The sequence below is a fragment of the Pezoporus flaviventris genome, unplaced genomic scaffold (assembly GCF_033815535.1).
Source record: "Pezoporus flaviventris isolate CSIRO_AGI_PZ_B2104156 unplaced genomic scaffold, CSIRO_AGI_Pfla_v1 ptg000002l, whole genome shotgun sequence".
Lineage (NCBI taxonomy): Eukaryota > Metazoa > Chordata > Aves > Psittaciformes > Psittacidae > Pezoporus > Pezoporus flaviventris.
In genome coordinates this window covers 49,858,429-49,884,719 of record NW_026892550.1, presented here as the reverse complement: position 1 = coordinate 49,884,719, position 26,291 = coordinate 49,858,429, and the positions used below count along the sequence as shown (strand labels likewise).

Here is a 26,291-nt window from a genome sequence, read left to right as displayed (position 1 = left end):
GAGGTTAGAGTATTTAGCTGGCTAACACAGTCAGCTGTTACAATCTGTGGTGGTCTTCCCTGTGCTCACCCTGAGGTGTTCCCATAGAAAGCCTGACAGAGGCAGTGAAAATGTATCAGGGCTAAAGCAACAAGTTTAAACTCACCAAATAAGAAATAACCTTTTTATATAGAATGTGAGACATTGTTAACAAGCAGATAAGATAGAAACAGGATAAAGTTTATCTTTATGATCCATGATATCATAAAACATACGCAAAATACACAGCATCAGTAAATGCAAAAATGCAATTTCATTTGCAATCTTCAAGGGGAATTCATATGACCACACAGATTGTTAATAAGCTTCTAATCAATTTATGCTTAGATGTATGAACATCACACTGCAAAATGTGCCTCCACATAGGTGCTTGGTGCACCTGTGGGCAGTGCCTCCCCTCTCTGAGAACTCGGAGAATTCAGTTCTTTTCTACATGCAGAGATCACAGATCTCCAGAATCCACACGGAGGGGTGGTGGCTGCACTGAGGTCTAACTGAGCAATGACTTTGTTACCATGACTGAATCCCTCACCTTTCTTCTCCCTTCTCCTAGGACATCTGCACTCTCTGGAAGCTGCAGTAACATGTGGAAATGGAAAGTAATGTGCCCCCTCTGTTTGTCCATAATCCCACTCATTTAATACAGTGCATGCTTTGCTATTGATAAAGCAGTCTAACAACATGACTTACTCATGGCAGGTTGAGTTTCTGAGCCTAGCATAACCACGTAAGTGTCATCATCTTCTGCTTCCACCTTGCAATTGGTGAAATTGTCTGCTGTATTAATCTAGAAAGAAAAACAAAGGAGAACATTTGCTTTGATCTCATCATCTCCTATCTTCACACCCTGCAGGACCCACTGCAAACAGTTCCCGTACCCTTGTGGTTGGTACCAAAACCTGCATGTGCACTGAAAAACCAGAAAAGGGACTGCAAAGTATGGTAGTGGTTCTACCTCAGTACCCCATAGTGGCAAAGCATTGGGTTTTGCTCACCTAGAAACGTTTTTAGGTTCACACAGGGCTATTTTAAATCAGCCTAGTGAGGGTCAGAACACTTGGTTCTCTACAATGTTACCAAGTTATTTCTTCAAGCAGAAGAGGAACAAACTTCTGCTCACTCCTGGCTCCTAAGAGCAAACTTGTAACATACATAGGTACAGACAGTTCTGCCGTCTTGAAATACGTATCACACACTTGTCAACTGCTGATTTTCAGAAAGAACTGGCATTTCAAAAGGTACCTTTTTTTTCCAAAGAACTCAGCAGGCACTTCATTCCCATGTAAGGGTAATATTAAACACTCCTGCATAGGCACAATGGAGCCCTCAATAATTGTTCAGGAATTTTGAATGACAAAATGTCAGGTCTGGGAGTCTGAATACACCACCCCAAAGCAGGCAGGGAAACGCAGTATGTATCATCCAGTCTGCAAGATTAATTACAAGCAGATTAGTGGACAGTGAAGTCAAGAGGAAGAACTGAGACCCTTCTGCATGCACAGAAACTGACTCCTATGAGCTCATGCCATACTTGACGTTCATTCCTAGTATCCTGCTGCCTCCTGGGACACAGCACCACTGTCTGAGTCACAGAGTTCACATTGTGTGAAAGGGGAAAACATTTGGAGAAATGGTGGTGTTTTCTGGGGAACCAAAAATGCCTACTTCCCTGCGGTTTCTGTACACAGCCACCTCATGAATACTGGTCTTCAAGGCATCGCAGCCACTGACATCCCCCTGACCCACTTTGTTTTGCTGCTTTAAGAAGGTACCTGGATTTCTACATATCTATACCTGCCTCCAACAATGAAGTATTAATTTCTGTCTTCTATGCCCATATAATGTGCACATCAGAGACTCTTGTTTTGCTTGTACTTCTTCATCATTTCTCTGGTTCCTCTGTACCTCACAGATGTAGGATACCTTTTAACAGCCTTGAAGTTAGAGCTTTCCAGAATATTTATTTTCAAAAGATTTAGGCCTGCATGTGCTAAATGTAACTGCACAGTTGGGAGAAAAAAGGGTTTCATGAAAAGTTATGTATTTCTCCTCAGAAGATGGGTGCAGAAGCAATCAAGCAAGCAGAACTCTGGATGCATTAAAGCTGTCCCCCCATTACAGTGGAGTACCACACCAGAGAAATTCTTTCAAGGTGCTCACTTTTATCTTTGCAAACACAAAGTATGCATGGATAGACAGTTAGAATGAGGTCAAAAGGGTAAGTGGAGGAAACAACTGCCACTTTCTGATTTTCTTCATTGGCAAAGATATTTCTCAACTGAAGGAAACCTGGTGACTCACAGAAAAACAACAGAATAGATATGATTAATATCTATCTACCTTTGAAACGTCAGTGTTTCAGAAGACTGAGGATCAGCCTGCCTTGCTAGCTTATAGTAGCTCCACAGATAATGCTGAATCTTCGAAGATTTCCTAGAATTCAGGATACAGTTCAGAAGTTTAGCCACTGACTACACTTCCTAAACGTCTCCTGGACCTTGGAGACACAGAAAAGCTGAATAGATGGAAATAGTCTTTAACTAAATATGTTCAGGCTAGAAAAAAAAGATTCTGTATAATGCACAGATTATTGATAAAAGCCTCCTCTGACACTGGAAATGGTGATACCATGCAGCTGAAAATGGTGCAGTGTCTCCAAAGGCAGTGGAGAGTGTCCTCATTTAAGAATGCAAAGCAATGTAGCTGAATCAGAATAATGCTGTTACTGAGATGGCAAAACTTGCCATGATGCCCTAAACTAATGCCCATTACTTTTAGGTTTAGAGTGTCTGGGCCGGGTCACATAATTTTAATGTAATAGCATAGCTAGCATGATGTTTCTGTAGCAGAATTTAGGATGTAGTGTACAATATCCATGCAGACCTGAACTTTAAAGTCTTTTGAGTCTGGCTGAATATGGTTCTTTGATGTACTCAGAGATTTCTTACAGATGTCAAGCCAGTTTCCAAAGGAAGAACTAACCTTATTAGAAACCACTCTTACAAAAAGGTATAAAAAAGCTGCTATTGTCAGCACAGAACTGCTCACAACAGACTATGGAAAAGGGCTCTGAAGTTTTGAAACTCTAGTTTGTGAGTTAGCAATAAAATTTCCATACCTCAAAATGCAACAGGAATGTTGGAATGAATTGAAAGTCCTCTGAAAGTGTGACAATGTTTCAAGTCCCAAGATAAAATGCCACCTCTCAACATCAAAAGGTAGATACTTCATTTTCTGTCAGAAATTTTAACTGTCTTCCAAAAAGGCCGAGTTTTTGAATAGCTTCAAAGCTATCCCTCTTATGCAAAGTCTGAACCAATTTACCTGTTATTTACTCAGGAATGCTATTAGCAAAATTATTATAAACATCCTGTTAGCATTTTTTGCAATGCCCTTCTGAAAAGCCATCCTTCTCAAGGCATGTTTTCTAAAGATTTCCTCCTTCTCATACAAAGGATTTTCTTACCCACCAAAACCATTTCTCTCCAGTGAATCCTTTACCAAGAGGGAACCCTTCCCCATGGTAAGGGCCCATACCATTGAAATGTGGTGCTTTGTACCTTCTTGTACAGCAAGGAGAGAAATGTGAAAGAATTCAGAGGAATCTAACCGAACAGTGATATTGTATCCAGTTACAGCAAAAGTGAGGAGCAGCTGGACATCAGCACTTCATTAAAAACTGCAACTCACAGGTAAGTATATCAATTGCAGCTCACGTAAGTGTTTATATATAAAATATAAATGGATATACATATACATCCATACCTTATGTTCCCAGAAACAAAGTAACACAGAAGTCCTTGTGGGAGATTCCTCAACAGCTTTCAAACTGGGACAATGCTTAGGGCAATAATTCACTAATTCATGTGATTCTTATGTGATTGATCCCACTGTTTTCCAATTCTCTCTGTATTAGTTGCCATTTTCGTCCAGAAAATTGGCCCCTAATAAGCTGAAATTCAATTGCGTGTATATATGTATATCTCTCTATCTTTTTTACACTGAATAATTACCTCCCTTGTGACTCTAAATTCAGACTCACATCTCCATTTCATCTTATTGTGCTGGTATTTCTTAAAATAAATAAATAAATAAATGTATGTAACAGAGACTTCCATGTCTGTGTTGCAATTTAGGAAATCACTCTATCTCCTACCTCCTCAGTTTTTCTGGATTGTCGCAATAGAAAAACTGCTGGAGAAAAAAAATTCTTACCATTGCTTGTAAAATTTTCACTGATCCTTTTGACAAGACATTCTCTTTAGTTAGGCCTGAGTTAAAAAAAAGAATTTTTATTCCTATGGAAGTTAGTCCCTGATGTGATATAGGGCAGTTTACAGAAGTGCACTGGAATATTTACAGTATCGTATGGACTAACAAGGAGTTGCTTGTTTAGGCTTAAATATCAAGCAGTAAAATGTTGACATGGATTTGACAGCTTTGTGTCTCTGTCTTGACAAACCTGTCATCCCTTCTGTGGATTATCCTCTAGTTTCTTGCAGACTTTGCCTTCACAAGTCACAGCTCTGTGCTGTCCAGTGTTCAGTGCCATTGTACTGGTAACTCTCAGGCTGTCTTGGCAAACTCTAAGCCTGAACGAGGCACATTACTGCAGAGCCACTTACAATGCTAAATGACATGCATACATAATATTCTGTGGAGCTCTTCAGTGAATCTTCAATACTGAAACTTAACACTATTTTCTTCCCTACATGTAAGTCAGACTCTGCCAGGTGTACCACGGTATACTTTGCAGCATTCTCCCTAGATACCTTCTGCTACAGGATGGAATGATGTTTTTGCATCCTGTGTATAAGATGCCTGAAGAACATCATGTGTTCCTTCCTTGAGACAAGATTTTCTTTCCCAAAAGTCAGTGCATTACTGGCTGAGCTAGGTGATTCCCTTCTTTTCGGTACAAATTATTTTTCTTGTAGCCAGTATACAAAGCAGGATAGCACAAACAAGGCAGCTCCCTGCAGCCCACACCTAAATTTTAACTCTAATCTTAATTCTGATTCAATTTTCACACATCAGTCAGTTCACCTGCCTACCAGTTTTCTTCATTATGCCTTTTTCTGGGAGAAGCAAGACTTTGAACACCAGTTTAAACTAAAGGTGCTGCCTTTAATTTGTTTAGGACAAAGACCATCTGATTTTCTGCCCTCCAGGGCTTTTCCAGCTGCTTGTGGGAAACCATTCAAGCTTGCTATCAGACATCTCAAAAGATTATCTCGTCACACTAAGGCCTGTTTTTTCAGAGCTGAGATGGATCTGGCTGCTCGATTTGTTTATAACATGTCACCACAACATTTCTTCTTATTGCACTCCCAATATTCAAGTCTGCAGCTCTGCCAAGAGAAGCTTTGCTCATTCATCTGTCTCCCACTACTCTATGGCTCATGATTTCCGATCAGAAGACAACCCTGGTACGCCTGTCCTACAGACACAGCTTTAGTCATCTTCTTCTGACTATTAAGCAACAAGATAATCCTTGGACACTGAGAAACAAGTTGCCAAATGCTGGTTAAAGCTATCACAGTCTATATGGGCTTGCTAGAAAGGCTGCGAGGGCACACAAAGCCTGGATGCAATTACAGTAGTGCTTTTAGAATTATCTGATACCAACTATGCAAGTACATGGATGCCTTTGTCTCTGGGGTCAGAGCATCCTAAAGAAACAATCACTATTTTCTCTAAATATAATTATAAAAGAAAACCAAGTGGATGTGTACTCATTTGCACTTATACTTCCAGTCTTTTCTTCCTTTTTTCTCTTCAGTGCAGACCTCAGTCCTGCATACAGTCCCTTCTTAAAAATCAACAACTTTGAAAAGCTGGAAGTACATGTGAACTGTGAACACTTCCAAACTACATGTAACTGTATGAGAGTTAAATCACTACATAAATCACTACACTGGATTGTGGAGTTGGAAGGAATTTGAAAAATCTGTCTATTATCTAAATTGTTAATAGGGTATGGAACAGTACAGGAACCAGGGTGACTGTAACAAACAAACCTTTCCATTTTGACAATGAACTGCTGAAAAACAGCCTTATAAAAACATGTCTTATTAGTTCTGACTTTTCTTGTTAGCTGCATTTCATTTTGTATCTTGGTCTTCCTCATAATGTCCTTACATGCCTATGCTACACTTCTGTCTTTGACCTTGGTAACCTGATACAATTTTTACTTCCTCTGGACTTCATTTTTCTGTTTGGGGTTGCTCTCTTTCAATCTTTCCTCCACAGTGAGGTAAGTTTGCACTTCTGTTTACAAAGAAAAAAATCCCCTAACTACTTCCTTCATCTTAAACATCAAAACCTTACCAATGCATTTAAAAACTTGCTGGATAATGTCTCCTCTATTGTATTCCTTCCCAGGCAGATGCTGATTATCTAGACCTCAGAGCAAGCCTATGCATGGATGGCAGACAAACACAGCACTTTATCCTTTTTCCCCTTGACTATTTCCTGAACAAGCCATGCTCTTTCATATAAATCACATAAATTATTCGATCTGTTAATTAACCAAATGTTAAGGTTGGTGTCGTGGTTTAAACCTAGCCAGACAGCTTGTTCACTCACTCCCAGTGAGTGGTGCCGGGCTGAGAGCAATCGAGGCCCACCTGCCCCCCCCCCCCCCCCAGCCCCCCTGGGGTTCTCCCCTTCCCCTCTCCCAGAGGAATGGGGAGGAGGATCAAAAGAGTGCAACTCCCATGGGTTGAGACAAGAACAGTCCAGCAACCAATGTACAACACAAATCACCACCGCTACCACCACCGACAGCAATGATAAGAGAAAATAACAAGGGAAGGGAATACAATATCACCGGCCAAGAAACGAGTCCCACCCAGAAGCCCGTGTTCTTCCGGGTAACTCCCAGTTATCCCCCCACCCCGGGCATGACGTGCTGTGGTATGGAATACCTCCCCGGCTAGCCTGGGTCAGGCGTCCCGTCCCTGCTTCCTCACGGCTTCCCGTCCTCCCTGGCAGAGCATGAGCCTCACAAAGTCCTTGGTCAGGGTAAACATCACTTAGCAACAACTGAAAACATCGGTGTTATCAGCACTGTTCCCAGGCTGGAAGTCAAAACACAGCACTGCACCAGCTACCACGAAGGAGAAATATGACTGCTACTGCTGAACCCAGGACAGTTGGTCACATAAAAGAACTGTATCCTTATCTTGATTTCTATCTTTTTTTTTGTTTTTATAAAAGTACCTAAGTTTTTTAAGCACTGGCCTTGTTTTCCTTATTATTTCTTTAGGCTAAAAATCCCCTACAAATTAAATTGCACAGAAACTTTTGCCTTCCCAGTTTGCAGACATTACAAATCACTATCTGTCAGCATTTAAGATTCTAGAAAAGGGAGACAGCATAAGCAACCTAAGTCTCAACTTGAGAACTAGCCCATATGCAATCTACTCCAATAGAGGGATGTTTTTTCATTTATTCAATTCAAAGCAATGGCATGAATGCCAAAAGAAGATATACTGGCTTTCTTCAAAAAAAGTATGCTGGATTCTTCCAAAAAAGGTCAACTTGTTAATAAAACCCAAAACCAAAGCCCACAGCCTCCCTCTCCCCCAGTTTCTACACCCTTTTTACTGCAAAGTGTAAAGTCTCTTCCAGATAATTTACAAAGAAAACTACAAGCCTGATTTACCTAAGTGACAAAATTTGTCAGCAATTTAATGACCTTTTCAGTATGATTTCCTTATCTAAATAAAACCTTACTGATCTCGTAAACTGCACAACTGAAAATCAGGATCACCTCTGACAGAAAAACCCAAACAACTCAGTTGGTCTTCCCACAAAATCTACTTTCATGTATGCTGTAAAGATGAAGAAACAGGTTAAATATAATTCAAAATACTGCCATGCTTCACAGTCAACACCCTGTGGTGGCATTTCTGGTCTCAGCAGCAGAAAAATATTTTCTCAAATAATTCCATCAATTCGTGTTTCATTGCTGAATCATCTTTCGGTTTTGAGCCTCATATGCTCATTTGGAAACTTGTCACTCTTCCTTACCTAGCATTAAAGCATCAAAGCATCAACATAATATATTTCATACGCCTATACTGCTTCCAAGTGCCTTCTATACAGCCAACTTCATCCGTATTTTAACGTTGGCTGGTTTTGGATGGGTGACACCTCCACATTTCATTTAGAAAGGACTTAAATTCTGCAAAAGCAGGACTAGGTTCCAACTCTTTAGTCCTACCGCAATAAAGATTTTAAGGCTAACTTCATGGAGTACTTCAGAATAATTTATGATGGAAAAGCATAACCACCTTGGTGATAATGAAGACAACCTTACCTCCCAGTAAGGAGTGTGGAAAGCCTTTCCCAAAATAAAGGGGTTGTCCTTTTGGCCTCCATGTAAGAGCTAGCATACTCTAGGCCATCTGCTCTCAGGAGACAGTAACAACAGTAAACCACTACTTTCCTCTGTTATTAGGTATCAAATGGCACACTTGGCAGGTTGTTCATTTCCATGGGAGGTGACCTGTGCTGGCAAAACCAAAAGCTCTGTCCTCCAGCCCAAACAGGGTACTGGGTGCCTCCCAGGGGAAGGAGCCCCCTCCTTACTCTGACAACTTTATTAACCAGAGGGCTTCAGTGCATTTCTGGCTGACATACAAACCTCACCAGGCAGGGATTACAGAAGTGGGAAACTTGCATCGCACAGCCACAGCTATAGCGTCCTCTCACAGGGAGTGAACTTGAGAACAGAGGAAAACAGGATGGAAATAGGGCAAGTAATTTCAGAACATCAAGACAGAAGAAATTGTTTTCCTTAGCTGGATTGTTCCCTCTCTTTCCCTGTCACAGGCATACCAAACTTGCTTTCTAAAGCATCTGGTCTTGCTTTTAGAGAAACTGGAGTGAAACACAGTAGTTGGGCTTCTCTTCCAGCCTCAGGTGATTTGCTCATAGCACTCCTGATACCTACCAGCACTGCTGGCTTAGACCCTATTTTCCTCAACTGAAGGAGAAGGGAACTCAAACATACTGCCATTTGGCATCCACCTTGGTAGTTACTGCTCTTTTTGTCTTGCCCTTGCTATAGTCTAGCCTCTACTGCATCCTTTGTCACTGGGCCTGCCAGAGCTTTCCAGAATACAAAGGTGAGAGCTAGTTCTACTCTAGGGAGTATTTTTCATTTGCACTTTCCATACATCATTAAATGCAAGCAGACAATTTGGCAAACTCCTTCAGTTCCACCGGCATCCCTAAGGTATCACCTTGTGAGCAGCCATTCTAGTTATAAAAATTTTTCTAACTCTCAAGTCTGCATTAATGTTACTAATATTCACATGTTCTACAATGTAAAATATTCATCAAAATATTGGAAGTGTTTAAGTATTTATTACTCATTTTTCCCAGGGCCCTAGTATGAGCACCTGGAGAAATGACAGAAGCCAGCTTCATAAATTTGATTGCATGCATAAGGACAGATCCAACATTGCTGTTCATTAGCTTTATTAATGTTAAGCACTTTTACTACCCTATTACCTGGCTTGATATCCAATGCTTGCAAAAAAAAAACCAAAAAAAAACCCCACAAAAAAAAAACAACCAAAAAACCCCAGTGAAACATTCAATACACTGTTACAATCAAGGATTACAGCAGGTGGGAAAAAGGGGGTGGAGGAAGCTTTGCTACACATATTCTAGCATGAAATGCTGAAACAGAGAGCAGTTTTAAAGCTGTGTGGGCTGAGTAGCCTAGGGGCTGGATCCAGCCCTTGAAATACTTGAACATGGCCTCCTGAGCCAAGCAAGACTTATCTTAGAGAAAGCCAAAGAACAGGATATATTATCCTGCCAGCCAAAACTGCTGCTTTCTGCTTGCTCCCCAACTGTCAGAGCAAGCTGTGTGATGTACAATGCACTCTGCCTTCTCAAAGAACATGGCTGAGCCATTCCCATTGAACTCTATGCTGCTACACAAGGTGGCCCTCAGCTTTCTTCTCCTCTGCTTCACGATGGATGGAGGGAGCTCACGTGCCGCAGTGCCTCAGATCTACACATCTTTGACTTACGCACATCTCAGGATGTGCCTAGGAGCTGCACGTGCAGCACTGCTGAACCAGAAAAGATCAGCACATTCAATGCCCAGAAATGAGTTAGAGGACCCTCCTCCTATTTTATTTTATTTTTCCAGGAAAAGTACAAGGGCATAAAAAGTTCCTGGGATTTTTCTCACTGATGCTGTTCAGTGCTATGTTTTCTATGATTTCCTGTCATTTTTCCATGCCTTATTGAGGTCTTGTGATACTGATACAAGACAACTGCACCCACAGTGCCATCAACATCCCTTAGCTAGCTGAGGAAGAAGTACAGATTACTCTTCAGGGGTCACAGGTGTGTATAATTGTTTTCTTTATCGGCATGGATTTTGACTTAACCAGCTAGTTTCTGCTTTGTTCGTATTAGTTCAAAGCAAGAGCATTTCATGATCTAATGGATGAGCATACTCATGTTTTGATTAAACTAATCCCAACAAATTAGAACAAAACAAGCACATACTAAATTAGGTAGAAAACCAAGCAGGGACACAGAATGACAGCAAAAATAATATTGTGACATTCACAATAATTTGTAAAATTCCTTCTGCATACAGTTTGCCAGAAGTCCCAACAGCTACCATATTTTCTGTGATACTAAAAGATAACAAAGTGTTAGAATTCTCACGTCAGTGTGCTGAAAGTATATAAATGCACATAACTACCAAAGATAGATGATTACATGGAGTAAAAGAAATGAGACATGAAACAGTCCACTGCCAAAATCTAATGATTTTGGGATCAGTCTGGAGTAAATGTATGACTGAAACAAACGATTTGCAGTGTATTAAGAACTAAATAAATTAAAACGTCAATAAATATCCAACTTTGGACTCAGATATTTTGATAAGAGTAAAAAGAATTGCTTCATTTGAAATAATCTATTGTAATTTGAAGTAATTTCCATCTGGGCTCTCTTACTAAACCATTTCATTTGCATATCTGCCTTTAACTTCATCACGAGCAGATTTACTTCACTGTGCATCAGCCAGCTTTCATTCCTGAACTGATCTCTATTTGCATCATTATTCTGTGTAACTTCACAGTTACTTTGTATGCCTGTCTATCAAATCATAGTAAATTTTCTGCAACTTTTTTTAAACTCCTACTTTTAACTGAATTTTGGGGAAAAAAAAAACACTCCCTCCCTTTGTACAAATTCACCCACACTAAGAAACAAACAATAAACAAAATACAAACTAAGTAAAAGCTTGGTGTCTTGATAATCGTATTTCTCTTTGTGTTTTAAATGTCCATTTATTATTACATAGCCTTCATCACTACAGATTTGAAAGAAAAACATTACTGTGGGAAAAAGAAAAAGGGACTCGTAATCACAGAACTTAATTTACTGGTATAAACAAAAATGTTTGGTTTTTAAATCAAATCACTGCAGTCCCCATCCGAAGAACTTGTGCTCACTTTCTCTCTTCCAAGTATTTGTGCTTTTCTCTAATTTAACTACTGAGTATCAAGGGCTTGCTTTCTTTCTGAGCATTCAAAAATAAAATTCCTCCTCAGACTCATTTTAGCTCACTTCTCCTTTAATGACAATTCTTGTTACTTCACTTTCCACACACCTACACAACTTTTTGAAAGACTCAAATCTTGTAGAGTACTGATTCTGCTGAACAAAATATCCACTGCTGTTTGACAGGCTGTGTAATCACTGCAAACTCCACAAAAGCACTCCCATCTTGCTAACGGGTTAATTTTTCAGTCTAGCAGGAGAAGAATTTTTCTTTTCTTAATTATTTCTGGGCGAAATGATAACCATTCTCCAGAGAGCTTCCCTTTCTCTTGATGACAATTGCACTGTGTGAACTTTCAGTGTAGTTATTAAATTACTGCTCCCTTAGCAGACCACCCAGTAGCAGAGAGAGGAGGTGGAAGATCATTAAGTAACATCTAGTGTTTGTGTATGCTGTGAGATGAAGAAATCTTTCCATGAGGATTCCTTGAGGGAATCTGAACAGGATTTATAAATATAGATGCACTGGGTCTGGCTGGAATGCAGTTAAATTTCTTCATAGCAGCCCCTATGGCGCTATATTGTAGACTTGTCATTAAAACAGTGATAACACATTTGTGTTTTGGTTACTGCTGAAGAGTGCCTGTACAGCCTTAAGGCCCTCTCTTTTCCTTCTCTGCCCCCCTCCCAGTGAATAGGCTGAGGTGGGCAAGATGTTGGGAGGGGACACAAAGCCAATTCCATGCCACGTAACAACACACTCAGCAATAAAATATGGATGGAGAAGGAAGAGGGTGGGCTTTTTGGCTTCCAAGGTGTCTGTTTGGAGACTGGCTGGGAATAAGTCTGCCTGTGGGATGTTCTCATTTGCTTCACTTGTTTCCACTTTCCCCCTCCCCCGGCACCATTTTCTTCACATATTAAACTGTATTTACCTTGACCCACAACTTTTCTTGCTTCTGCTCTTTCTATTCTCTCTCATCCCACCAGGGGCAGGGCAGAGTGTGCTAGTGAGCAGCTGTGTGGGTGCTGGTTATGGTCATCTCACCACATTAGACAAGTATACCCCTGTAAAAAGGGATATGTGTGGCATAGCATTAATTTCTTTTTTTTTTTTCCTAATTTTTCAGCCTATGCTAACTTCAGCATCAGCCACTATACAGTGAATACCTCCTCCCATCAATTCATGACAGCTCTCAAGAAACTGGTGTCCAGCTCATACTGCTCTAGCATAGCTCCACCTAGATCCGCAGCACCTCCCAAACTCACCCTGTAATGGAACAAAAGCGCTGTACCTACTATAGAGCTTCCTCAGGTTAAGAGAAAGAGAGCATTTGCAGTGCCTGACTGACAGATAGGAAATAAGATAGAATTTTAGATCTCATACCTATTTATTTCTGCTTTTGTTTCTCCTAGATGGCAAGTATTAAAACTTCTATTTTAAACCAAAGCAAGAAAAAGCTCATTAGCTCTGAAGAGAAAACTGATTCTTTTACACAGCAATAATATGAATGGGTAAGAATTTTGGCTTTGTAAAACATAATTATGGCTTAGATGACCATAATATTACTTAGGGTGTGAAATGTTTCAAACACTGCAGGAGCACAGCAGCTAAATAACAGGCAGATTGGGACGCACCTAAGAGGGTAACCAGCTAGTGGAAGTGCAACGCTTGTGGAAAAATTAAGACTGGCACAATTGAATAGTTTAGGCTTAAAAGAGAAGAGAAAATAACTGGCATTTAGCAAGGTTTTGGGCCATTTAAATAATCAATGAGTCCTCCTGAAAGGAAAAGGAAGAGAATGGAGAAGACAGTTGAGTAAATCCATCAAGCTTGCCTACTGTGTAATGAGGACAAACATGGTCTGAGGCCCATGAGGACAACCATGGTCTGAGGCTGAGGAAAACAACATGCAGTCTTTCAGAATGGGGTGTTTCAAAGCCCTGTGCTCCAGATTACTTAAAAGTATGTCACAGACTGGAGTCAAAGAGAGTTGAATATATGCTACTAGCAGAGCATTTATGATTTACCAGGGGGCTCTAGCTCTCCAGCATCAATAAATTATTCCTCATTTCCTTCCCTGTATGTATACACTGCACAGTGCTACTCTTAACGTGTTAGCAGATGCTGTATTTAGTACCAGAAGAAATAAATTTTAGATGCTGGTAGTCACAGTATTGCTTGTCACTTGCACTGATCAAGTAACAGCAGTTTCTAAGCTCTCTAGTGACCTCTGAGATCCAGCTCTTGCCCCCGATCCTGCTGCAGGCCCAGAAATCTTTCTTCCTTCACAGAAACCAGAGGGAGGTCTGCTCTATCTAGCCAACATCTTTATTTTTTTCTTTATATTGAATTAAAGGGGAGTGGGATAAAGTGCCTAAATCTGTGAAATGCCATGGTATTTCTAGAATATGTACTTAAAATTTCCACATGCATGTGCTATCAATAGTCAGAGTTTTAAGATAAAGACTTTTATATTCAGGTTCTTAAAATAATCTTTATATTCATAAACAATAGCAAAGATAAAGACTGAGAACAGCAGTTGGAATAGCAATTATTATCTGTACTGCACTCAACTGTCAATTAAAAAGCTACTGTTCTCAGGCTGTGCATATACATGTGAGCAAAAATAATCTACTGAAGCATTTCTTCTGTGGGGAAAACGGTATAGCATGTGGCAAAATTAGGCACTTCATGAGTAACAAAAGCAGGGAACATAGGCAAAACATGATTTTCCCTTTGAAACATGTATCATATATATTCACACAAAAAATTAGGTTCTGTACAACTTTGTTTTCAAAGGACAACCAAGGTTCTCCTCTTACTTTGCTTAACTCTGAATGGATTCCTGCATACACAGAACAGCTAAAAGGGGCAAAAATCCAGTATAATTTGATTCCATTTTGCATAGAATATGCAAATGTTCTGAAGTTCACCTTCATGGCTTCTACAAGTCCTCTGAAAATCCAGACCCATTAACAGAGGAGTGAATGTGGTAACAGAGGAAAAGAATACCAAGCTACTTTTAGAAACCAGGGTATCTGCAACTCAGCAAAACAAAGTGCTTTTCAATGATCTGTTATCTAGCATAATGTTGTGTTGAATATTTCTATGGGGAGAAACTCCTAATGTTGGAGCAAAAAAATTATTCAGCATGGAATGTGAGTTCACAGGAGATGCTACTGAAAGAAATAAAGGTTCATTTGTCCTAATTATGTAAGGTATTCCTCTCTGACATGCTCCCATAACTTAAGGAAAATATCTAGTCTCTTAGCTTTGTTTGTTCTATAAGCAGCAACAAACCAACAGTGAGCAGTCACCTGTGCTTTGATAGTTTTTCCAAGAGTGTACCTATGTGTTTGTACCATATGTATTTTGACTCTTGGTGACCTATTTTGAAAGCTGCTGTGGTATGCAGTCTCTGCCTCTAGATGAGAGCACCCTCCTTGATCTATGGTTTTCCATCTTTACCTCAGTCTGCCACCACCTTTAACTGCTTTCCATATAAACCCAGTAAGCATCTAAATATGTTACCTGCAGCACTGTATCCCCTCAGAATTTTGTATGAACGAAAAAGGGTTCAACAGAATATTGCACTGAATTAAACTACAGATCACAAAATCTGGCACAGCTGAGGAAAGGTTAAACGAATACCAGTGTTTTGCAAAAATCTAAAAGAAATACATTCCCTGACTGATGACTGAAATACAATTAAGTAGCTGCTTGCAGGAAGCAACTAGGTACCTGCTAACAGTTATGAAAATTACTTATGATCACAAGATGTGTTGTGAGGCCTACTTCTGCTTCAGAATGGAAAGAGACACAAATTATAACTTTATAAGACACTGATTTATGTAGTTTTCTTTTAAAAAAAGAAGTTTGTTCTTCTCAATCTAATGGGGCAACCAATCAAATTTGGTTAACCAGCCTTCTTTTATGCTAATGATATCAGTATCAGAAAATGCTTAGCAAGCACAGCTCACTAAAAATGTGTTTGAGAGCCATCTTAAAGGCAGCTGCTACTAGATTAGAACTTGATGTGAATATGGATATCAAATGTTACCTTTTCAGTGAGAACTTTTAGTTCTCAAGAACAGAAAGAAGGAGAAAAGAACAAAATAAAAGTCAAGGTGGGAAGAGACTACAAAGCAAGAGAGAAAAAGGAGAAAGCAACTTACATCTGGACACTCAGTGTGTGGCTTCCTGCAGCACCATGTTCTTATTTAATACCAGTAGCATTAGTCTACTGCAATTACCTTTGCTGTCATTTACATTTTTCTAATTCACAGTCAGGATCCAGAAGCTTAGCTACTCAACTTCATATTTTAGAGCAGTTGGCCAAGTTTGGCATATGGCAGACATACCTGCTGCATTAGAGCAAAACAAGATGCTAATGAACCTGGGATATATTACATTAATGGATTGTTTTTTTCCTACTCTCACCTCTCTCTCAGACACCTTGTGGCCACTACTATAAATAATACAACACCATATAACAGAAAAGCAATATAAGCAAGCAGAGATATTGGAGTTACTAAGCAAATAGGTTCTACCTTTTCACTTTAGTTTTAAGAGTTTTTGTTCTTAACAGGACATGCACCATTTTTTAAGGAACTTGTCCCCCTCCTTCTCTTCTCTGCCCAGCACCACACAGAAAGTAGCTGTTGAGTTTAAAGACCGGTAACCTTATAAGAGCTCAGGAGTTGAAGGGCCCCAGCAGCAGACGGGAAGAAGAGTAGCTGCCATTTACAGAAGGAGTCCCATTTTATTCTTTCCCCTGAGGCCTCTGCCAGCTATGCTGCACACTGGATAGCACTCCTGGGAAAGATCTTCATGTGTAGTAAAGTGTATGTCAGCCTCAAAGGGACTATAATACTTTATATGAAACTATAAAACCTATTTTTGTCTAAATATGTGCAGCAGTGCAGGAAGAATGTCTGAATCTAAAAGTCTATAAACTGAACCTATAAAAATAGGTCTGTAGAGGAATAAAGAGTTCCAGACAAATGTACTACTGCTACCAACTATCACTTCGAAGTCACTTGTCACACTGACCTCCTATTAAAAGTGGTTATCCTGGCAGGCAGGAATAAAAAAGCAAGATAGAGATGGTATCATATAACCTGTTGCCCATAGTACTCTGGCACTGTTTTTGAATGGACTGCCGAGTGTCCTGCTGAGTCTTCATGATTCTTTGTTACATTGTAAATTCTCTTTTGTGGAACTCTAATAATGCGTATAAACTCTGACATGCAATTCCTGTGAAGGGGCAATCTTTGATATTCATGTTTCACTGAACAAACTCATAGTACATGTAACTTTAAAGAGCAGCATACAATGCTGAGGACACTTAGAAACTGGATTTATTGTGGAGGGTAGAAACTCTTCATAAATAATATCTAATACTGAAGAGATGTTATTAATTGTCATAGCAAGCAAATGTGTACCGCTGAGAGACGTAACTTTGCTGGCTAAGGAGGAACGGGAGAACAGGAAACCTTAAATTTACTTAAAACTTAAAAAGTTCAATGTATTTTAAAATTCAAAAGCTTTAGCAGATACCATAAAGAAGAGACAACACTACTGCAGGGGAATTACAGATTAAAGAATATGAAAACCAGCATAACCCAATTGTATTTCATGTTGGTATTTCCATTCCTGTCTAAAATGCCTGGAAGGTTAATTTCCACATGAGTGCTGGATGAACTGCTGCGTTGTTGGGTGCTGAGGAACCCAAGAATAAAAAGTGAATAAATAAATAAACAACATACCTAACGGTTGGGTGTAATATAAAAGACCAAATATCTAGTTTTAATAAACTGGTTAAAAATTCCCAGGCATTCCTGAAAAACAGGCACTCATATGATAGATTAATATGAAAGATGCAACTTTGCTCAATTTCCAGCCTGTCTCTACTTCAGCAGCTAGGTAGGCAGGATAGATCAAAGAGAGTTAGAGACTGACAGACAAACAAGAACCTTGGGGCGTGAGCCATGAATTCATAGAAGGATTTGGTTTGGAAGACACCTTAAAGCTCATCCAGTTCCAACTCCTTGCCACAGGCAGAGACACTTTCCACTGGACCAGGTTGCTCAAAGCCCCATCCAACCTGGCCTTCAACACTGCCAGGGATGGGGCAGCCACAGCTTCTCTGGGCAACCTGTGCCAGTGTCTCACCACCCTCACAGTGAAGAATTTTTTCTTAATAATATGTAATCTAAATCTACCCTCTTTCTGTTTGAAGCCTTTACTACACTGTGGAGCACCAGGCTCCAGCTAAATCATGCCAAAATAACAAGCGGCAAACCCCATACAGGAACAGTTATCACCAATACAGAAGATATGTCACTTTGACACTTGGTCCTGCCTGCAGTTCACTGTTCCACGGGTAACTTGTTAATGCTTCATACCTTAGGGTGGGGTCTCAAACTACAGTACTCATGTTTATTATACTTCATAAGTGGTCAGGTTTAATATATGAAAAACAGACCTCAGCTGATTTCATTATTTCTTTACCATCAGTTCCAGTGGGATGCCTCCCTTTGAGCACAGCAGATACTGCAGGCATACAAGTACTTTGTATGACTGATGTAATGGAAATACCAGAATAATACAAATGCTACCTACAGTTTCTAGAAAAAAATAGTTTAATTTTGACACTTGCTAAAAAACATTCCACTAACAATGACGGTGGTTTGGCACATCTGGAAGGAAGGGAAAAAGAACTGAAATACAAGCAGATTCTCTTGCTTGGGATATTCTTCCCCAGATGTGTACAAGACCCAGAACTTCCCAATGGGCTGCCAGAAAGCAAATCATGGAACTGGACTCCACAGCCCAAGAGACACACACTTCACTCTCACTTCCTGCAAAGAAAAGACAAAGTAGGAAAAATGCTAATAAAATCATACCTCTCTCCTGTGCAGCTCAAGCTGTGCAGTTTTGGAAAACATGGGGTCCTCTGTGCCACAGATTTGTCTTTGAAATGAGTGAGCAGAGAAGGGGCAATAAAATGTTTAAGAGTAGGATGAGCGAACAGATGAACAGACACTACCAAACTTACTGTCTAATAACAAATGATTAAACACAAGAGACTGAACTTTATACTTCAGCAGCCCTCCAGTGTAGAAACTCAGGATGGTTATTTATTGATGCAATTAAAGATTTTAATAGATAAATGACAACCATTTTTCTATGACAAGGCACGGATGTTTCTAGGGAGAAGAAGTTTTAGTACTTAAAGTAATACTACTTTTACATTATAGGAGACCAAAGAAATTACAAAGCTAACACAAAAGACTCATATTTTAGAGGGAAAAGAAGTGTCACCTGAAGAGCTTATTTTAAGGAAGTATTCTTCATCACAACCCATCTCCACATACTGAAATAGTGAGTATGACTTCATCCTAATTTAGTGAAATGGGCAATTTAGAAGCTTTAGGGACAGGCTTCACTTACATTTTTATATTTCACTTGTTCTGCTCTGCATGTTTGGTTGTTTCCCTTTTGTTGTGGACAAACCTCCATAGAATGCACCACAAAAATGTATATAGCCACCAAAGAGAGATAAAATGAAGAGAAACAGAGAAGGGGAATGAGAACGAAAGGAAAACAATAAAGAGAAAAAAGCATTAAATCAAGCTAGGGTGCTTTTCAACAGAGTAGTCAGAGTATTATGCCTCCTCTTCAGTTCAGCAGAAGAAGAGATAAATCAAATTTAGCAAGTAAGTTAGTTAATGTTAATATTCTTCATATGAAGAGGGTTTTGTATGTACACATGCATGTAATATTTATGAAGCCACTTATGACATCTGTAGCTGTGGGTGACTAATTGTTATATTACAAGTGGCACTTTGCAAATGTAGCAATCCCTTACACATCGGTGGAGCAGCACAGCCATCTTTTATACTTAGACCCATCTGAAGGCAAGATTTATATGTCTTTTGTGGGGTTCAAAAAGAAAAAAGAAAAGAGATTATCTGGAGATAACTCCAGTGACTCTTGGGAACAAACTGGAAACAACAGAAACGAGAAGATCCTGCAGTAGAAGAACCATCCTGACATACTGACTGGATTTGATGCAGAAGAGCAGCATTCTCCATGCAAAGGAAGGGTAGTAGCTGACCTTCCTTGACCAAAAAAAAAGAACAGTAGTATATATGCAGGGAGGCAACTTCCTACCAAGGCAGAGAAGAATTATACAAGTCATGACCCAGCACCCACTGAAGCAAACAGATTTTGCACTAGCTTCGGTGGCTTTCATAGCACTGATGCAATTTTTACCTCCTGTCAACCATTTAAACTTCCTCTTCAAAACTCAACAATAAGCACTGGGCAATTTCTATAGCGGTGAAGAAAAGCATGTTATCTTCTACTCAGACTCACAGTATAGGGAACATCTTGTTGCATATTTACCATAGCAGACCCATAGAAAAAGGTTCGGGCAAATATAGAAATACATAAAATGCCTTTTTATATTCCTCTCATATTGTGAAATGATTAAAAAAAAACCCTGAAATGTGTGGTATTAAAAAATATAAATCAAATTCTGCTCCTTTTCTGAAAGCTAGAGCTTTTAGCTATCTACACAAAGTGCTATATGGCCTTGATTATATCCTGCCTGCTGGACAGCCACATCTGTATTTTGGTGCCCTATTATGCTTAGGCTGTTTTCATTTTAGATCTCTGCAAAACCTCCTTTTTCTCTAGTGCGCTTACTGCGCAGAGACTGGTTACTATGACCTTCCTAGCAGTGCAGTACAAGGGCTATAGGGGCAGTGTTGGCTTCTGTGACCCCATAATTCCTTATGCATTAATTTGTCAAGAACTCCAACCTTGTGCATGAAGGGACAAGTAAAGGCACGTGCATTTTATGATTATTTCAAGGAGTCCAGACTCTACATAAAGCAATAACACAAAAGAAACCCCAACAAGTATCTGAAAAACAGCAGATGCTCACACGCCCTGCTACACCTCAAATTCTTTTTCATAATTCAGCACGTCCTGGGGCTAGATCAGAGGTTCAACACAAAGCTTTTCTTGAGAAAAGGAAACCAGTTTCCCCTTTTTAAAGCAATCTGTTTCCTTTCCTTCTCCTCTACAAACCTCCGTACTGCAAGCACTTTTGTTTTATAATCACCATCTTCTTCACCTGGGGACTCTTTCATCAGTCCCCTTAGGTGATCCATGTCCCACCAGCTGATCTGTTGCTTAGTTACTATGCCTCTGTGTTTCAGAGTCAAAAATGATCTGTATGGGGCAATAGCTAACTTTTTGTAAAATACTGCTCTATTTAAATACATGCTCACTGTAGTTAAAATGACCAGTCATTTTTGCTTTCTGCCACTGCAGATGCTCTCCCTCTTTTCCCTGGTAGATTTTATAACAATACAAGATGAGAGCCTGCCAAGAAAGAGAATAAACTCCAGGTCCAAAGTGGGGTTTGCAGCTCGATGTAGACTGTGTTCCCAGCACTGAAGAGAAGCCCTATGCTGTGCAAAACCTGAACACCCTCTGCCCCCATTTTAATAGTGACAAACCTAGAGAATATGGTCAAAATATGTGGGTTTGTTCTACATGGAGCTAAATGTGCCAGCTGTATTTTGCTGTAGTGAGGTGCAGAAATCCACTTATAACATGCTAACACACTCTGTGCTGCTAGGTGATGTATGAACTTGTTCTGCTGCTCCTATCAGAACTCAAATCCACTACAATTTGGCCTTCTTACACATCATCTTTCAAATTTCCCAAGATCATATCTTTTTTTTTTTCCCTAAAATCTGCAGTTGCAGGCCTGATTCTTCTTGCCCAGTTCTTAGTTTTAAGACACATAATTCCCCTTGCCTCAGCTGAATTATTCTAGATTTCCTAAGCATCTATGAGTGGAGAATCAAGAAACTGAGAGAAAATGAGGCAAAAGTTTTTCCCTTCCTCAATTCCTGCAGGCAAGTAACAGTCTACAATCTGAGACCTAATGAGCACCAGGCTCATGTCTCACATGTTCTCAAACTGCTCCCCATATCCATCTATGAATTTCACATCTGTAATACAAAATGCTGGTTTGCTTTGGGCTTGGGTTCCTGAACTTTCTTCTCAAGCTCAGAGTGGAAAGAACATTGTTGGCCATCAACATCCTGTAAGTTTACCTTGCAGATACGCCACTGTCGTGGTTTAAACCCAGTCAGGTAACTTGTTCACTCACTCCCAGTGAGTGGTGCCGAGCTGACAACAATTGGGGTCCGTTCCCCCCCCCCCCCCCCCCCCCACCGGGGCTCTCCCCTTCCCCGCTCCCGGAGGAACGAGGAGGAGGATCGAGAGAGTGCAACTCCTACGGGTTGAGACAAGAACAGTCCAGCAACAAATCACCACCGCTACTATCAACTGCAACAATGATAAGGGAAAATAACAAGGGAAGAGAATACGATACCACCGGCCAAGAAAACGAGTTCCACCCAGAAGCCCGTGTCCTTCCGGGTAACTCCCAGTTACCCCTCACCCCGGGCATGACGTGCTGTGGTATGGAATACCTCCCCGGCTAGCCCGGGTCAGGTGCCCCGTCCCTGCTTCCTCACAGCTTCCCCTCCTCCCTGGCAGAGCATGAGCCTCACAAAGTCCTTGGTCAGGGTAAACATCACTTAGCAACAACTGAAAACATCGGCTTCACCAACACTGTTCTCAAGCTGGAAGTCAAAACACAGCACTGCACCAGCTAACACAAAGAAAAAAAACATGACTGCTACTGCTGAACCCAGGACAGCCACCCAATGTGCATTCCTCACAAAGCCACTATCTTCTCACTAAGTACATGCAGTAACTTACAAAACGAAGACAAGAGGCTCCTTGTGGGAGACATACTGATAAAGATTTATGGCAAAACCATGCTTCTGCCCCTATCTACCAAATAAGTTACTAGGAATATATCCACTGTCTTCAGCAGGAATTCGATGTCATGACTACAGCATCAGGACCTGAATTTTGTTTAATACAGTATCACAGACGATGAAAACAACAAGAAAAAAAAAAACCACAAGACTTCAGCAATCAGCTGGGACATAATATTAGCACAAGGTTCAAAAATTAGCATGTTTACTATAGAAACTATCTCCAACAGCCTAATTTTCATTAGGTAGCATTATATTTATGTATTTTACCGAGCAAGAAAAAGGACTACTAGCAGTAAATAAAGGCATGAAAACTCTGGCCTCTACAGTGTTAAAATAATGTAGCTGGTAATGATACATAAAAGTTACTTGAAATAGCTAAAATCTGGAAGCACAGAGAACAAGCTTACACAGCAAATTGTTTCAAGATTGCTATTCTAGAGGCCATTTTTGTTCTGGAAAACAGTTTTTAGCATCTGTCAATGACCACAGAGGTGACCTATCAGAAAGCACAACTACTCCCTTCTCACATGCATGTCCACATTTCCCACCAAGGGGCCTTCCAAAGACCCTGCCAGAGAATCCAGACTGAGGGACACCCTGCAGGAGATCTGCCCTGTAATGTAAATACAGCCTGTATTTTTCAGGTGCTGTGTCATAAGAGGTTCTTATTTCGCCAGCCATGTATTTGCCGCTAATGTCTTTACAGTCGTGGAAGAGAATCGGCCTTCAGGCTGACTAGAAAACCTTTCTTGCCCAGAAGCGAAAGGCTACAAGGCACTGTGATCTGTGCACCCAGGCACACCACCGACAATTAGCAGGAACTGTGCGCCAGGTGGGAATTCAGAACAAGGCTGAGATGAGTTTCCTTATAAATGTTAAGATTTGTAGAGATTGCCAAGAAGGTGATGACATTAAAAAGTGTAGTAGGTCACAACAAAAGTATGAAGCTCAGTTTATGCTAAGTGAAGTTTGCTCTTCTTCCAAAACCAATCGAATTCCTTTTTGTATTTCTATTGTGGCATTCAAAATTCTTGGATTATGTCTCTGTCATACCTGTGCTTCCACTCCTCAAAATGCAACCTCACTTAGCATTGTGAAACAACAATGATATTGCAAGAACATGTTAAAACAAAAGTAGAAATACCAAGATGTTCACTGATGTTGTGGTTTAAATGCAGCCAGACAGCTCATTCACTCCCCCTGCTTCTTACCCTCCCCCTACTCCCAGAGGGATGGAGAGGAGAATCGAAAAGAATGCAACTCCCACGGGTTGAGATAAGAACAGTTTAGTAACTAAGGTATAACACAAATCACTACTGCTACCACCAATAATAACAATGATAAAGGAAATAACAAGGGAAGAGAATACAACACCTCAGCACCAGCCGACCGATAACTCGCCCCCCCCAGCCCGACCAAGCACTGACAGATACCTCCTCCAACCCTGCAGTCCTAGCCCTTTCGGGTCACTTTCCGTTACATCCTGGGCATGACGTGCTGTGGTATGGAATACCTCTTTGGTCAGTTTGGGTCAGGTGTCCTGTCTCTGCTTCCTTCCGGCTTCCCTCCTCCCTGGCAGGGCATGAGGCTCACAAAGTCCTTGGCCAGACCAAAACATCATTGTTATCAGCTCTGTTCCCAGGCCAAAAGTCAAAACACAGCACTGCACCAGCTACCAAGAAGGAGAAAAAAGACTGCTACTGCTGAACCCAGGACAACTGAAAAAAGATAAAGGTTCCACAAGAGATCTTATTGCTGCTGTCAGAAAGCTGGAAGATAATACAGTATGGAGTGATAAAATAGAAACCTAAAATAGAAAGCTCTCTAAGCAACAATTATACCTTAAATATGTTGAATACTTGTGACTGAGCACACAACCCTTGACTGCATTATATTCTATGGGGCAGGTCCTCTGGTAGCAATTTGGAGTCCTGAAATCAATTTATATCAGCTAAAGAGCTGCCTTATGAAAGTCTGAAGCTGATATTAAACTGAGAATACCAATGCACACACTTACTTCCGTGCCTCTTGACTAGAGGTCCTGTTACTATTCAAGGGATTTAATGGACTATATTCATCACTGTTGATACTGTTCCGCGTGCTATTTCTATACTGTGATGCATAATGGAGTTTCTACAAGCAACTACATAACCCACTGTCCCAATCCATTATTATTTTTACAACTGGTTATGTTAATTCCCTCAATACACACACACACACAGAGCTAATTCTGACAGAGTGAAGTAATGTTCACATTGCCATTCTTTGTTCCCTGTTCAATTATATCCTTTTGACATTAGGAAAAATAAGGAAAAACAAATGCAATGTCTCCATGAAAGATGGGTATGTGTATCTTCTTAGGGGCAGCTAGTCTCAGAGCTGCAGTGGAAGCAGCACATGCCTTGTGTTTAGTTTTGACCAAGAAAAGTAACTTCAAAGCCCTATATACATTCTTTTCTGATCTTAGATTTTCTTTCAATGTGAAGTAACCAGCAGATATGCATGAGAGTATCACTCCTGCACAGAAACATATACATCAGCTTACTGGAGGCTTGTAGACAGTACAGTCTAAAATACACAGCCAACATGCTTTCCCTGTCTAGCTGGTGACCAGAAGTAACACTGCATTCCCAAAGGCATGCAAATGTAGGATGAGGCTTGCCTCATTTCCCTAAAAACACTGCAGTCTAAAGAACAGTAAAATCCAGATAAAGGTAGTCAGACATCAAACACTGAATCCTACAGGGAAGAATCTGGGGACTGTGAGAAGAAGAAATGGGAATTAAAAGCCATTCTCCCGTTTTGAGGTTTAGAGATGAAATTGCAGCTCCTGGGGTGCTTTTCCGCAGAATACTCTGGCTGCCCTTATGCCCACTTTGATCTGCAATGGAAGCATTGTTTTCCACTTTTCTCATGGATTGAAGCAATTTCCATTCAACACACTATAGTCCAATTCAGCTTCACTGAAGCTAGCAGTTGAAGAAAACAGTAAAGCTTAACAGGTGCGTATTATGTGTCAAGCGCACACATACCCACATACTTTATGTTGCAGTGCCAGAAAGTGTAGACCTGCTCTGCATCACTTTACCATCAGTTCTTGAAAACAAAACTGTCTGAATAATGTCCCTTTGTTAAATAACAATCCCAATAGTTACAGGGCACGTGTTTCCTACTTCCCGCATTAAAATGCAAATATCTGCCTTGACACAATGAGACCCAAAAAGGAATTCTGTACAAGTAGCACAACAGCACAGAGCTTGTGTCATCTACTGATAATGATTACTTCTACAATTATTTTATTTGCTTTCATGTTTATAATTTTATGCACACATTTCCTTAATGAGGGAATGATTTTTTTATATAAACTTAACAACTAAGAAATATACTAAAAGATGTGAGCTTAAATTAGGTTTTCTGATCTCAAACAAGAAATTCCATGATAAATTAACAGTAACAATACAACAAGTACCAAAAGAAGATTAAAGGAGGATTCTAGCCAAAAAAGGCTTTTCTAATCTGGGGGTCTGACAGTTCCATAAAAAACAGCAGACAAGAAGAAATAATGGCAAAGCTATAATCACAATAATGGTAATATATGCTGTGAGTGCAACTTTGCACCAGAATTTCTTGAGCAAAAACTGACTGTCTATAAAGTTATCTTTTACTTCTTATTCTGGTACGTATGCAAACGAGAAAAGCCACAGATCTTAAAATACACTGCAAACTGGCCTGGTTACAGAATTTACACAGCCACCTGAATAAAACAGGAAGAACCCTTAACCATGGGAGACTATAAACATAGTAGTTTATGAAAATCT

At 40.2% G+C, this 26,291-nt stretch overlaps 1 protein-coding gene across 4 annotated transcripts in view; it reads right to left on the bottom strand.

Moving 5' to 3' along the window:
• Positions 1-26,291, bottom strand: part of BANK1 (B cell scaffold protein with ankyrin repeats 1) — a 147,274-nt gene that overhangs the window by 25,718 nt on the left and 95,265 nt on the right. For all 4 annotated transcript variants that reach the window (XM_061478203.1, XM_061478196.1, XM_061478188.1 and 1 more), the window contains exon 8: positions 730-826. In XM_061478203.1, coding sequence (XP_061334187.1) covers positions 730-826 — 97 coding nt within the window. The remainder of the gene's footprint in view (positions 1-729; positions 827-26,291) is intronic.